Below are 15,111 nucleotides of genomic sequence, written 5' to 3' on the forward strand. Positions count from 1 at the left end.
ACTCCAAATTATATCCCTTTAGTAGTCTTCAAATTATCTCCCTTTAGTCTCCAAATTATCTCCCTTTAATCTCCAAATTATCTCCCTTTAGTCTTCACATTATTTGCCTTTTATAGTATTTAAATTGCCCCGCTTTACTTACAAATTATCCCCCTTGAGTTTTCTTGGAAGAACCCTCTCAGACGCCCAACTGGCCCTGTGATACCCTGCACCAAGAATATCAATGTCAAAAAAATATCAGTATTTCGTCGATGCTTGAGTGAATGGAATTTAGAAGACATATGAATTTTAGAGTTTTAATACGGAAAGACCAATGTAGGTAGATGTTTAACCAATGATGTGGCCAAGACTTGATGGAATCAAAACGTTGTCTATCACGTGTACGACACCATTCTCAGCTTCGATATCAGATTCTTCTAATAAAGCCTTACCATTGAATCGAATAGCGGAATCTAAAAAAGATATATGAACAAAATAACGTAACGCAAAAACAGGCCCCGCCCTACAACGCCTGGTAACACAGGCATTAATACACCGTTCTTGTTACATAATACAATACAGAAAAGCACACAAAGCCTTATTAATATTAAGCAGACTGGACGTAGAACCCATTCGATTTCATTACACTGAGTAGGATAAAATAGTAAAATTCTGTTACATCACCCCTAAAGAGTGATTGGCGTAAAACTCCATTTCATCGAAAAGGACCTTAAAAAGTTAAAGACGTAAAACTCATACTATTTCCAGTATGAATAAAGTTCAACAATGGGCGTAAAACTCCATTGTAAAACATATAACTTACTGTCTGTGTCGACTCTGATGGAATGAGATCCCAGTAAAGTTCTGATATTACCAGCATGATCTAAACTTTTAATATGGATGGTGCCAGGATGGATGTGATAATCTACGACTTCTGTAAAATAAAAGCGTGGAGCAAGTAAGAAACCCAGCTGGATGTTATACATTTTGCAGTGTTGCTGCAATCTTACCGGTGAAAAAACTGCAAATGTATTAGACCATCTCAACTGCCAGCGACAAAATGTTCGCAAATGAACTATCTGAACTGGTTGTGGTAATATGGCTTCCAAAATACCAATATTTAAAGCAAATTGACCCTCTTTCCGGATAGCATATTAACATATTTAATTCACAAAAAGAATGTACTTTACGTTGAAAAAATACGAAATTTTACCTCTTAGATATGGTGAATTTCCATTCAAGATCTTGTTAACATTGGCAGGTAATTTGGCAAAGGCAGCATTGGAAGGAGCAAAGATTGTATATCTGTAGTTGGCTGAAATAAGGAAGTAAAGGTTGGACTTTAACTCAGTAGATAAATACTACCATATATTTGCGTGTATAATGCGCAGTTTTTTTACCCCATAGGTTGCTCAGGTTGTGCGCAGTATACACATTGACCAAGTTTACAAGTAGGCCTGAATATGTGATATTACCACTCACTATTATGGTGTCTGTGTTATGCCAACTAGTCGATTTTTTCGTATTGAAATTATTTACGGTGACAGAGAGTTTATAGGTCATAAGCTTTGGGTAGCAATTACCATTTTTTTCCGCAAATTACTGAACAATTTAGAGGACTATATCCCAATAATACGTACCGTTAGAGCTAGCAAAGTTTAATCTGTATTCGAGTCTAGCTTTTCTGATCAAACTGGCAAACATGGTCAGATTGTGGGCTGTGCTGTCTAATATGTTCATTATGGTGCCTTCGGGTACATCTAAAACTCTGTCAATCAAATATACCACAGCATTGGAGGCTTCCAAGTCAGTCTTTAAAACTTTGGCATCATTGAAGAAGATGGACTGAAATGTGAAAAGTGTCAAGATAACGAATTCGAAAGAGAAAATTTTGGTTTCTGATGATTGTAATGGTAATGGAGCCATGACAGGTAACGTAATCAATGCCATCGGCCAGTTTCAACGGCGAGGGAACAAGCCTTGGTAAGGAACCATAAGCTATAGCATGCTGCTGGAAAAGGGTAGGGGTTAATTTTTCGCCTCGGGATTTTTCTGATGTTTTTATGGACCACCTTAGTCGACCTAGACTGGCGGTACAAATTGGGGGGAATAACGAATAATCCAGGAAAGATCAATGCCAAGAGGATTGGCCAAGGCCTAGCTGGCAGAAAGGATCCTCGGTGAACCTAAGTTGTTATCCTTTTAAATATAGGTGTTCCGTTTTTTTTCTTTTTCTTAAAGTCAAGTCAATTTATTGGTTACATCAAGAGCAATGACCCTGACGAAAATTTGTGGCAGTTGAACTCATCCAATATCTTATAAGTATATTCTAGGACGCCAAACCATATCATTATTACGATCTCTTTAGAGTTCACAGGGCATCATCAGGATGAACATCGAATAAAAAAAAAGGGTAACAGAAAATATTACTTACACCGCCCTGTTCGTACAATCTGATGGAGTGTCCTGATATTGTGGACAGAATTCTACCATTGACAACGTCGAATGTAAATTCCTCTCCGGCCAATACGTGGTATTTGAGAACATTGGCCAGGGCAACGGGGTCGGCGGTAAGTTTTGCAAGATCCGCCTTAGGAATGGCGGCAAAGGCAGCATCGGTTGGTACGAGAACGGTAAATGGTCCTGAAAATGGATGAAAAAGAACAATTCATCATTGGAACCATGTCAAATTACACAAATTCATCCCCGAGTCTTTTCATGGTGCTAGTTCCCAAGCTAGGGTACCAAGTGGTACCAGCCCACTAAAACGCAATAGGGGTACCTGGAAGGTCTCACGATCAGTTTAAAGTGAATATTGTATAATGATTTCGACCGTGGATTCGAATGGATAAATCACGTAAAGCGCTACATTTACCAAACTTCCATGATACAAGAAAAGTGCCTAATGATGTCAAGGTATGAGACTGAGTTCGTACTTCCTTGAGATTATGAAGATAAAGACGCACCTGGGCTTTTCTATCATGAGGCAGTATATCAATCATAAGTGGGAGATTAAAATGTGTATACTTACCGTCTCCTGAGAGAGCGGTGGTTAAATTAGCCTGTTTTATCAAGCTCACCAAGGTACTACCGTTATTAGCCGATAACACGTCAAATAAACTCTGCATGCCATGACAGTAGGCTAGACAACTGACCTGAAATAAACCCTGTTCGGTGAGTTCTCTGATGTGCTTATAGCCAAAATATATCGGCCTTAATTCATATACTAAACAAAAGCTGCTAATAGTATCAAAGTTCCTTTGCGTTTTAGCTACGTCATAAAACGCACAGTTTTTGTGGATTAACAGAAGTCCTGCTGGTATTAACTTTGACAGAAGATTGTGTCTAAGAAGAGCTCTTTCAGTTCCTACAAGACGAGACGAAAGTCGCCTTAGTTAGTCTTATAAGCAAGACAGCTTTACGAATCCCCGTATGGCAGATGCTGTAAACGTGATAACTTTAGCAAGACTTGCCCTGTGAAGAGTTCTGTCAGTTTATACAAGACGAAAAGAAAAATGGCCTTATGTAAGGCTCTGATAACATAATAGTCTTAACAATGCTTGATGCCTACGAAAGGCTCTATCATTTTCCGGAAGACCAGAAGAAAATGGCTTACCAGCAAGACAACTTTAGTTAACATGATGACTGCCTGACCACCTCAAGTAGAAGATCTCAAACCAAATGACAAGACTTCATCAAATTTCCGATTGGTCTCTTATCATCGGCGATTTGGTGAAATCATTGACCTTATCTGTTCAGCTGTCAAATGTTGGTGTTTCTCCCGTCACCCACTCTTATCTTGTCTTAGCCTGAATCATGCTGACGTGGCTAAGATTACAGATGACAACCGAGCACTCGATTCACCGCAGAAAAAATCTGAACTATCTGAGCAGGATTAATGTCCACGGGGAGCCTGAAGATGGTCGAAAGATTATTAAGCGACTATGGTCCAAAAAAGAAAAGAGTTGATTTATATCCATCAGAAGCCTTGAAATCGAAAGAAGATGTACAAAATGCCTGCATCTGATTGGTCACGCTGTGTCGGCCAAGCCATCCAGTATGCAGTGATGTAATTTTGCTTTTGCAACAGCATTAGCATGAACAGCGATCGCGCTTCAACGTATACAGGCTGTAGACACTTTGTGTAGACGTCGTTCCATGTCAGCAATTCAAATCTGCATCATTGTCAGAGAGAAACCGGGTCAAATTTCGACGGCATTATCTTGGCCTTTTCTGATATTGTTCCCTTGAACTCCTTGTCAGCGATCAAGCAACATTAATCACAATCTTCGGACAGTAGCCCACGCACAAAAAGCTAAAACAGTCTTTTTATTTGATTCCCTTTAAGTCCAAAGGTTGGCTCGTAGGAGATGATCTAGTTCCAAAATAAAGAATTATATAAAATTTTAGATAAAGAACATGCCGGTTTGATAAGAACTTTCAGTTCAAACTGTCCCATTTCGACTGATTAGATAAGTCAGACCCCTTCCACGTGATCGTCGAGCCCCTGTGAGCTGAATCAATAGATTCCAGATCCATTCTCTTGCCAAGTAGCGGTTGAGTTGGGACGACTTTACTACAATGATCTTGTTACTGTTCTGTATCAGCGCGGCTTTCGCCCAGACCACAGTCATTGATGTGCTTCAACAACAAAGGGCCACAACTCTGTTGAAGTTTATCGAAGATGCTGGTTTGACTGATACCTTGAAAGGAGCAGGTAAGTGATGTTTTGTCTTGTCCATATCTTCCGTCTTCATTAGCTTATTAGGTTCAATACAATAGTATTTTAGGGCTTCTTTTATAGATCTTTGGCACCCATAGCAGAATGCCCTGAAGAGTTCACAGTTGCATCTGGCAAAATGATTTAACCGGATTTATCAAAACTGAAACCTTTCATAAAATATGTCCGAGCTTTAATCGAGTTCTTTCATTTTTTTCAGGACCATTCACAATTTTTGCCCCAAGCAACCGAGCTTTTGGTCGACTTGATGCTAACACCACAGCTGCCCTGGCCGCTGATAAAACTATGTTAGCTAATGTCTTGAAGAACCATGTCGTAGCTGATAATCTGAGACGAAGTGATATCAGAATGAACGAAAGACAAGTCACCAGTTTGGCTGGAAGCAAAATCAGATTGAACCATTATATTTCTACTGGGGTAAGCATAAGCATGTTTGTAGGTTCAGTCTTGGGATGGATGTATTGGCCTCGGAAGTGTTTATAAAGGGTGGATTGTAGCCCTGTCAGCTGGGAAAGCAAATAGTCAGACGAATATATCCCTGTATTGACCAGCTTTCTTTCCGTACCAATGGAAGTGACGGGCGAGGTCCTTAATTTACGAACCTCGAGTATTTGTGCCCGGAGTGTACCTACGAGACCCTTTATGGCTACTTGAAAAGCTTTTAGGAGATGGTGTTCAAAGGTTTGGGGTACCAGGAGAGTGCATGAATGTCAGGGTTTTGGCACTTTGCTCCACCTGCATCCGCACTCCTTTCTCTCGTGTATACATGGTATCTTGCACATTTTTTCCAGGCATCCACCGCTAATGGAATCCAAATGTCCACCACCGACCACACAGCCAGTAATGGAGTCGTTCACAATATAAATGGCGTCATCCCTACACCAGCTGGTAGTATTGTCGATATCGCTAAAGCCGATCCTGAACTCAGTACTCTTGTTGCTGCTGTTACAGCTGCTGGACTTGGTACCTTCTTGGCTGGTAAGTCTCGTATATTGTTACAATGTCACCCATAGCACATAACAGTACTGCTATAGATATCGTTAAAGCTGATCTCTTACTATGATGTTTGAACTACCAGAATCACGTGACCACATGAATATCTGTTCATCGTTCCGACAAACAATGGCTGTCATTAAATACCGTGATGTGTCCACGGTAGACCGTTTGCACTGGTCGCCACTGTTATTGCCTCTGGGGACTAGGAGTTTGAAACGAATGATATGTACGAGTGAAATACGGTACACGAGCTGTTTTCGTTTTCAGATCAGAGTCCCATCACTGTTTTCGCACCAACCAATGATGCTTTCAATGAACTTGGTTCAGATGTAGTACAGAAAATCCTCGCTGATAAAGATTTACTTAAAAGTAAGTAGGTTTGCACATTGAAGAAATTTCGCTAAGGTTCTTTCTGGTAGGGTTCAGAGCAGTAGCTGCACGAGAAGATTGGTGCTGCGAAGGTGGCGTATATTGGATGGTTGGCATTCGTTTTACTGAATGTGACATTTCATAATCCTGGTAGTATCGCTGAAGCAGGTGGGGGATGGCGTCTTATCAGTCGGATGGGGCAATAATCCGAGGTTCAGTTAACGATCTCTTTATAGTCGGAAATCGAACTTGAGTAGCTAATGCTGCTGTAGTGTCAGAGATGTCGCCAATGTACATTTCACAGAGTTGTCCATCATCATCATTCTAATCATGTCAGAAAATTAAGACACAAATTATTTTATTGTCGTCTGTTTTAGCTATTTTGACCTATCACGTGATCCCAGGAAGTCTCTACACAGCCGGCTTCCACAGTGCTAGTTTACATACCTTCGATGAAGCCGACCGAATCAGACTCCACAAATTCTTTGTTTGTAAGTAGATGTGCTTTTACTCTGGGGTGCTGGGGGGAGATGAAGGGGTTGGGAGTGGCGGTTTAGATGGGCAGCTAAGGTAGATTTGGTGATATGGAAAAGGGTAATTTTGTAATGTAGTCTACAAGGTGGTCGGTTGAATTATTGATACGGGGTTCACCTTTCTTTTGCAAATCTGCCCTGATGGTTAAAGTTCCCTTTACAGAGATACCAAACATCGCCGAGCTTGAGAGACATGAAAGCTTTTTCCCCGGGAAATGTTCATATTGGATCCCACCCACTATCTGTACATGTATCTATCTATTTCAATTCCTTAACCTATACTAGTGATTGTCTTGTAATCTATCGAAACGTTGTATTTTCCAGTTGGATATGAAGTAGATAGCGCCTCAATCGCTTCCCAGAACATCGCTGCCACCAATGGTGTCATCCATAAACTTAAATCAGTTTTAGTTCCATCTTCGGTTTCTGACAAGGTTCAAGCTTTGATGCCACAAACCACCGTTGCCCCCTCTACATAGACGACAACTTAGATTTGGTAGTTTCTCTCAATAAAATATTTTCATAAATCAATGTTCGTGATTTAGTTCACTGTAGATTCCAGGGGCGGGGCAGCCTCCCATAACTGGGAGTACAAATAGAGGCAGATTGACTTTATAGGGGGGTTGAGATTCCAAAGAGATTCCATGGGTTTGGGAAGCCTACGGATGGGTGTAACCGATCGTTTATTTCGGAGTACGGTCCGACAATTGTTCAGGTGGGTGGTGAAATTAAAACAGTAGTTAAAGAAAAAATAAATCTTTTTAATAAATTAACAAAACGAAATGATGTGAAGTAAAATGATTATGCATAGTAACAAAATTCTCGCTTTAAAAAATTGTACGAATGTGTAAAAATTGCACAAATACAAGTTAACTTGCATATAATATTTTAAAATCACAAAGAACTATACTGTATGTCCATAATGAGTTTTGTACAGCACAGAAGTCTGAGAAGATAAACGTAAGTTTGCGACTGAAATTTCAGAAATATTTTAGGTGCCCCCCATCATAGCCATTACCAGTTATGTATGGTTGCGAATAATAAAAGTGGTCATGAGTTACGAACGCAACTATCATACAACTGAGTTAGGGATTGCGTTCGGAACTTATGACCGCTTTTGTAAATTGGCAACCATACACACCTGGTAATCGCTATGATGGGAGGGCCACACTCGTCATGAAAATCTTTCAACAAATGATTTAAATTTAAATGGATGGATTTAATACACATTTTGATTATTGGATGTATTTCACTTCGAGAGCACATGTAGCCATTGTTATCCTGTCCTACTTTGTCTAAGAACAGCTACGACGAAAGATGTCTGGGTGTCAGAGGCTAGAGCACGTGAAGTTCTTGTGGTTATTCCACGTTCAATATCACAAATAGGCTCTTAGAAATCAGAACGCTTCACTATAATATGGACGAGCATTTAGATCACAATACGATGCTTCGTGCAGCATCAATATTTCATCCACAATAAGTTTTGAGCTTCATTCAGCTTAGCGTTTAGCGCTTCTACCAAAGTTGATCTGAATTACCACATAGCATAAGACGCCTATACGGCGATGCTTACGGTACGATTAAGTGTCACAAGATATTATGATTGCTACACTGAAACCTATTGCACAAACCCGTTGTGATGTCCCAGCTACTGATCGTGGGGCTGACATGCATCATAATTACGCCACAAATCTAAGCATCAAGCACCGAAGTTACCTTTAGACTAGATCCAAATAACAGGGTCAGTGTTCGGAATATATATAGCAAGGTGAAGAGGCTGTCACTAACGCGCTCGAGTTATTACAAACGTTAGTAACTATCACCAATATGGCGGAGCTATCACAAATGCAAGGAGCTATCAACAACACAACAGAGAGACGTTATCAACACCGCCAAGCAGGTAATGCCAATTTAAACGAGCCAAGAGCTATCAACAACCTGTCGGGGCTATCACAAATGGTCAAGACCAACGTCACTATGTTAACCACACACGTACAAGGCTTAGCAAGCGTAGCACCATGTTAAAGAGGTTTCTGGTTTATCACCAAGTATGAGTGTAATCACCAAATATGAAGGGACTATTACAAATGGACAAATATCATAAGATATCGCCACCCAAATACAAAGCTTCGCCAGAGTAGTACCAACCAGAGTTAATCACCAATTTAAGGCGTTATCACAAGATATCACTTAAGGTTATCACTAAGTATATTTCAACCTTTAATCACTATAGAGGGGGCTATAACCAAGTTAAATGTGTCGTCATTTGATAATCAATACCGGGTAGACGGTACTCCGGTACGGGATGAGTCAAAACCGAACCGGACATAGCGTCTTGTAACACTCCGTATTCAGGATCGTATCTATCAACACGAGACGTTACATCCGGCGCACAACACTCTGAAATATCATTAAGCAGGTCATGCCGACATTCTCCATGGATACAAGCAGATGTCGCTGTTCTAAATACGTCATCAGACTCGGTTTCAAACGATAAATTGTCATAAGGAGGCGGACTAAATTCTTTATGTTGGTCCTCGATTGAATATGGCGGTAAGTTAGCACCGAATGGAGGAGTATAGACTTCTACGTCTGAAGGAGAACTTGATGACTGAAGTGAAAAGAGAGAAATACATAAAAAATGTAACAAATGATCATCGAATGCCATAGAAAATAAACTAATTTCCCAAGTCCAATCATGGTGACGAGCAAACGTATGCAAATTAAGTCGGCTGGCAAAAAAAAAATTCGCGAAAAAGTTTTTCAATTTATACGAGTAGTTATTCAAACTGTAAAACACAATGAACAGTTTTACGTCCTTCTTCTGCCCGTGCTTGTGCTAATGAGGACCGGTAACAAAGGCAACAATGTCAAGGAACTTACTGGTTTGTACAGAAATTCATAAGTTCCTCTTCCCTCTGTTAATTCTTGGTATTGAGAAACAACACAGGCAAAACAATAACACTGAAATGTAAAACAACAGATTTAAACTAGAGTCAAAGAGTAACTACTTGGAAAAGATAATCCTTGAAAATCAATGGAATGGAGTACGTATTTTATAGGTTTGGCAAAGAGTTTTGCCGGCGAAGCAATTCCATTTTCATTTGGGTTCCAACTTGCTAAATATTTTTTCCTTCATTTTCAATGTCCCTTCGAGGTATTATCAAGAAATTAAGTTTGACTTACGTTAGCTACAAGACGTAACATGTAAAAACATACAGATATTATTTCCCAAGATTGTAACTTCTGAAAAACACAAGATAATATCAATCATTAATTTTTGGAACACAAGGATTGCTTCATATAAAGGAAAGACAATCGCTTTTGCTACAAATTCTGAACCAGGCGGTAGGAAGGCTCAGTTGGATTGTTTGAAGTCTCGCGATTAGATAATCTCGTTCCATTCGGCTATCCTAGACAGTTTCCGTAAAGTTGAATCTGTCTCGGTGATGAATGGGTTATTTCGTTGTGTCTTCTCGAGCGAGACTCTTTATTTCCGACAATTTCAGTGTTATGCACCAAATTTATATATCTATCTGTATTTAGATTCAACTGGTTGTCTTGAAAATTTGGTTTCCTACCTTTTCATACTCTAGATGTACAGTGGTAAGAAGAGCAACGGCTCCAGTTTCATATAAAACAGTAACAACTAGTACATAGATCCATGGTAACATCAAATACCTCTTGTCCTGCAATATATGATTAACATTTTGACACATATTCTCTTCCGTACGCATGTAATCAAGATTGGCACATATGCAACAAAATACTGACTCAAATAAGTATGGCCATTTTTGGCACATATCCTCTTCCATATACATGTAATTGGATGGATTTCATGCAACAGGAAACTGATTCAAATTAGTGTGGTCATTTTGGCACTTATCCTCTTCCATAATCGTAGAAGCTTGTGCATTTAAGTACTTATAAATATGATTCGTTTTTGTCGTAGACATGTCCTGTAGAAATGCTAATTAATACAAATTTTTTAGCATCTCCTGAACATTGTACAGACGCCAACCAATACTATTGCATCGCGACGTTGACAGTTTACCCATTATATTAATACTATACTATTCACGAATTGCACTGGACAGAAGGGTTCGACAATTTACCTTATCATTAAGTGATTGAGCTAATTAATGTAATTAAGAACCCGCTCAATTTCATTACGAGCCTATCATTTCATTAATAGGAGTATTGCCAGATGCCAAATGGTCAATAAAATATACCATGCCAAGCACTGCTGTGTACGAATTGGGATCGTTTCCAGTGTTGTAGAGCAAGAGGTTAATAATAATAATACTACGTAGACTATAGATGTTTCTACAGTGCAGTGGCAGAACTACGAGGTCCTAAATATTGTTGGCAAATGCAGTGCCGATCTATGTTGAAATAGGTAGGCCCCTATGGAGGGCAATCCGTGACAAGAGAAATTTACATGAAAATGCCAAAATTTCGATACATGGATAGATGCTTAGGGATCCCTATAGTAAAGCACTACTAGTGCATTCGGGGGCTGTGGTTTAAAGAGACTTACCATGTAAACTCCAGGAAGCAGGATCAATGAGACTGCTATTAACAACGAGTATAGTACAAAACCAGCATAGATGATTCCCTTAAATTCTGAAGAAAGAAAAAATATGTTATCACTGACTATCGTGTCCAACTAGTAAGCAAGTGCTTGGCACAATAGCAGTTTTCAGCAGAAGGACAACCTGGTATCACTTTAAGAGAGTTCACATACTGTTTATTTTAAATTGGAAGGGTCTCTTCAGAGTCCACATTACTAAAAATGTAACTAGTAAATACAATAATGCACCTGATAGTATATAATCTACTGTGGTTGGAATATTCAAGTGATATTTACCTATAGATTTACTGATAGCGTCTAGCGCTATATACCGGAATAGATAAAAACCTAAACACACCACCGATATTACCTGAAATATAAGATTAGTTAATTTAAAGATATTTTCAAGATATGAGTGTAAGAACAGTGTTGCACAGTAAATGGGAATGCCCAGAGTCATGGGTGGTAGGGGCGCTGGTTGTAGCATCAATAAAAATTATTCCGAGTAGCAATTGAACAAAAATACCAACTCTTGACCCTTGGAAATGCATGGTTATTTTAGTGTTTACATCATACCGGTACTATAAATTCTAAGAGTACGTCAATTCGCCTTAGTCAAGCTGTCCATAGTCAACTCGTCCCAGTCGTCGGATCCCAGTCAATTAGACCTTAAACAATTGGTCACCCCGGTGGCTCAACTACCGTAGGGATTGGTTGAACCAAGTCCATTAGGAGTGGAGTCCCCAATCAACATGAAAAAATTATAAATGAGTGAAATAGCATTATTAAAGACTGAAAAAATCGGCCATTGAAATGCATAAAATTCGAGGTGATGGGGCCTTGCATAAAATTCCCGGGGTGGGGCCTCCACTAATTTAGTTGAAGCACTGGGTAAATGCTTTGGTTAAACGAAGTCATTAAGTCAGTATTAATTGTTTGTAATAGTAATAACTATTTATGATAAACATCATATACTCTTTTCTTTTCTTCAAATATATGAAAAGATTTTCGTGTGCGTTTCCTTTTGATCAACCACGACTCGCGTTCGTCATAACGTTTGTTTCTTTTCATGAATGTTGTATTGCGTTTTTTAAAATTATAATTGTTTTATCTTCATTGTAAAAGTAAGAAAATACTTTAAAAAGAATCTTGTGTCGTTATTTAACGGCGTGTTGTGTACGTGCCAAGGTGAAAGACTGCGGGAAGTATTTCAAAACACCAATTGTCTAACTACATACACAAACAAACGGACGTGCATTTGTTACTGGTTAGTAACTGTTTGTAACATATTAGTCGAACATGTTACATGGTCGGAACTAGTTCCGGAATTGTGAGGTCAGATATATAGGTCAAGGTCAATTGTAGGAGGTCAAAGACACATGTACGTATCTTTTGCAATGGAAGCAAGGATCGGGTTGACCAAATGTATCGAAAATCCCCACTGTACACCGGCACCGTACTTCATCGATTGGCACCTTTAAAAGGAACAAGGAAAACTTGTTTCATGTCAGCACCTCGGCATAGAATAGACACGATGCACTCGATTCATGACGAGAACAATTACTTGGAAGTATCGGAAACTCTGTACAAATCACATAACAACCGTGCGTTCTTCTAATTCTTTAAAACGCATCATGTCAAAATATGTTTAAAAACTCAAATTGACAAAAGCACATTGTTGTCTCATATGTTTGGTCTTGGTGTTCGACCTCACATAAATCTAGATTTTTCAGTTTCAAACTTGTATTCGTAGCATCGGAGGATAAATATTTAAGATGCATTTCCGCATGTGCGTGAAGGTCATGTCGTTATTCGGTAGTTAAAAGACCAGATTTTCTATCTATCTGCACGTTTTGGTTTGGTCCAACTTGTATTTTCTTCCTTGAAACAAAAACTAGTTTTCTACGCTTTAATGTTAATTAAAATATTTGTTCTTTTCTCGGTTTCTTATGGTGAATATGTCACGAGTTGAATAGATAAAGAGAAAAGGTTACAACAGACAACCTTAGCGAACACCGACTTGAACTTATTCGTTTACTGTTAAATTCTTACATGTACAATTGTTGAGGATTGGAGAAGAATATAGCCTACAATATAATGAAGTGAAGATACAAAACTGTGAATGTGCTTAGCAGAATGTTCGGTCCTTTAGAAAGACCAATGAAGACACTCGTGAAGCTTTGGCAGATTATTTCGAAAATTATCGGTCCTAAGAACATCCTTGAAGATAAATTATAGCTATCAACCTTAACGATCAACAACTTAAGCTTTCAACTGGCGTATTAAGATACAATATTTTGTATATAAAGTCTTTTCGGAAGTTTTTGATGGTCAATTTCGGTGGTAGTATTATCAATTTGTTTAAAATCTAAAAAGTCAAATTAAAGTAAAAATATTGTCCTTGAAAATCTAAAAACGTACCACTGTGCAACACATTTTAAGGAGTGTTTCGAGGTGGTCACCTTTAAATCAAAGTTGACTTTTCGCAGTTTTAATGAGATAGTAGGCATTAAAAACCCCCTGTCACCAAGATCATATCACGAGCCCCCGGGGCAGCCAGCACGCCTCAACAAATACTCATCAGTTAGTCTATTGAACCGACGAGAAATGGCTTACATTTTGACACCAGGGGGACAATTGGACTGTCTAAATCTTGAACAAATATGGCGGATGCTCTGTTTGGGTCCAAGATCTGGACATTGCTAATGGTCAGTCATAAATGGTATACTAAGGATACTTTTTACACCTTTTCGATGCCCATATTATTTTTGAACGTTCGGGAACCAATCAGAACTGCATAGTCTACCATCGCCTCACGGGTGGGCCATGAGAGATATTTCCAACGCAGACAACGAGTCGTATCAGGAGAGGTAGTAGATAAGCCCAGTCTGGGTCCGCCATAATGGTCAAAAGTATAAAAGACAGCGAGTCATAACAGAAGATAACTGGTCCCTTTCGGAGTCGAGGTAGTAGACTACCCTTGCCTGTGTCCGCCAGTGGCTAAATGTACAACCAAAGACAACTAGACGTACAGAAGAGGGCTGGTCCCTGTTGGAACTGACGGTATTAACCAACCCTAACCTGGCTCCGCCACGGTGGCTAAATGTGCAACCAAAGACAACGAGACGTACAGAAGAGGGCTGGTCCCTGTCGGAATGTGACACCAAGGACAAAGGTCATGACCTATTGTAATGGAAATTAAATATTTGATTGTCACCCGGTTCAATTGATAGAGTCAATAGACCTACATTTCTTCGACTTCTCTTCACTTCATCGGATTTCATTATTTACTGGGTAAGGCTCTTTGAATAGTCGCGTCTCCTATGTGGGTGGCTCGAAAAAAAGGGGGGGGGATTATTCAAAAGCTGAGAATATAATTAGCTTTGTGCTAATGCAGGGTCCAAATTCCAACATAAATATTGCCAATTAGTGTTCACTATAGGACACATTTGTCGGTGAATCAATAACGAGAAAATAACAGAGTAGTATCTCATTTTATGGACTACCATTATATCTGATGACATCATTTCCTGAATCATGTTATATGGATTGGGTAAATATTACCTTGATTAGATCAGAGGTGAACCAATCTGTCATGACTAGAGCCTAGAGGGCATCTCGGGTTCAATCCGTAAAGGAGTACTATCCAACCTCTCAGGATGACCAAAAAATTTAAATTTTTAAATTTGACCAGAATGAGTCTTTGACTTAACTCGTGGCATAACTATACGACAGAATCCCTCTATAATCTAATACATTAGAGAGATCGTTTAGTTGTCATTGGTTTATTTTTTCATTGTAGAGAAATATATTAATGTAAACAATAAACAGGGTGTTGTGAAATATTTGGATGTCATCTTATGATTGATGTTAATAATATTAAAACAAAGACAATATGTACAGTTTATAAATGTCATATT

At 39.1% G+C, this 15,111-nt stretch overlaps 3 protein-coding genes across 3 annotated transcripts; 1 reads left to right on the forward strand and 2 right to left on the reverse strand.

The window, feature by feature from the left end:
* Window positions 1-281: 281 nt before the first annotated feature.
* LOTGIDRAFT_204337 (hypothetical protein) lies at window positions 282-3,688 on the reverse strand. Its single transcript, XM_009061652.1, has 7 exons — window positions 3,596-3,688; window positions 3,011-3,134; window positions 2,414-2,622; window positions 1,620-1,824; window positions 1,193-1,294; window positions 803-913; window positions 282-452 (listed from the first exon to the last, which is right to left on the reverse strand). Exons 1-7 carry the CDS (start codon window positions 3,617-3,619, stop codon window positions 328-330), a joined length of 900 nt encoding a protein of 299 aa, XP_009059900.1. The 5' UTR covers window positions 3,620-3,688; the 3' UTR covers window positions 282-327.
* A 920-nt stretch (window positions 3,689-4,608) lies between these two features.
* On the forward strand, window positions 4,609-6,533 carry LOTGIDRAFT_74733 (hypothetical protein; the record flags this gene model as incomplete). The annotated part of the gene is made up of 5 exons (XM_009061511.1): window positions 4,609-4,696; window positions 4,920-5,137; window positions 5,512-5,698; window positions 5,984-6,085; window positions 6,463-6,533. Coding segments are annotated over 5 exons (666 nt in total), but the record flags the coding sequence as incomplete, so codon positions are not given.
* A 2,324-nt stretch (window positions 6,534-8,857) lies between these two features.
* On the reverse strand, window positions 8,858-14,788 carry LOTGIDRAFT_165135 (hypothetical protein; the record flags this gene model as incomplete). The annotated part of the gene is made up of 7 exons (XM_009061653.1): window positions 8,858-9,229; window positions 9,502-9,582; window positions 9,805-9,864; window positions 10,200-10,307; window positions 11,159-11,244; window positions 11,489-11,561; window positions 14,756-14,788. The coding sequence occupies 7 exons, from the start codon at window positions 14,786-14,788 to the stop codon at window positions 8,858-8,860; spliced, it is 813 nt and encodes a 270-aa protein (XP_009059901.1).
* Between the last annotated feature and the right edge of the window lie 323 nt (window positions 14,789-15,111).

This window comes from Lottia gigantea, assembly GCF_000327385.1.
Source record: "Lottia gigantea unplaced genomic scaffold LOTGIsca_49, whole genome shotgun sequence".
NCBI classification, from domain to species: Eukaryota; Metazoa; Mollusca; class Gastropoda; family Lottiidae; genus Lottia; species Lottia gigantea.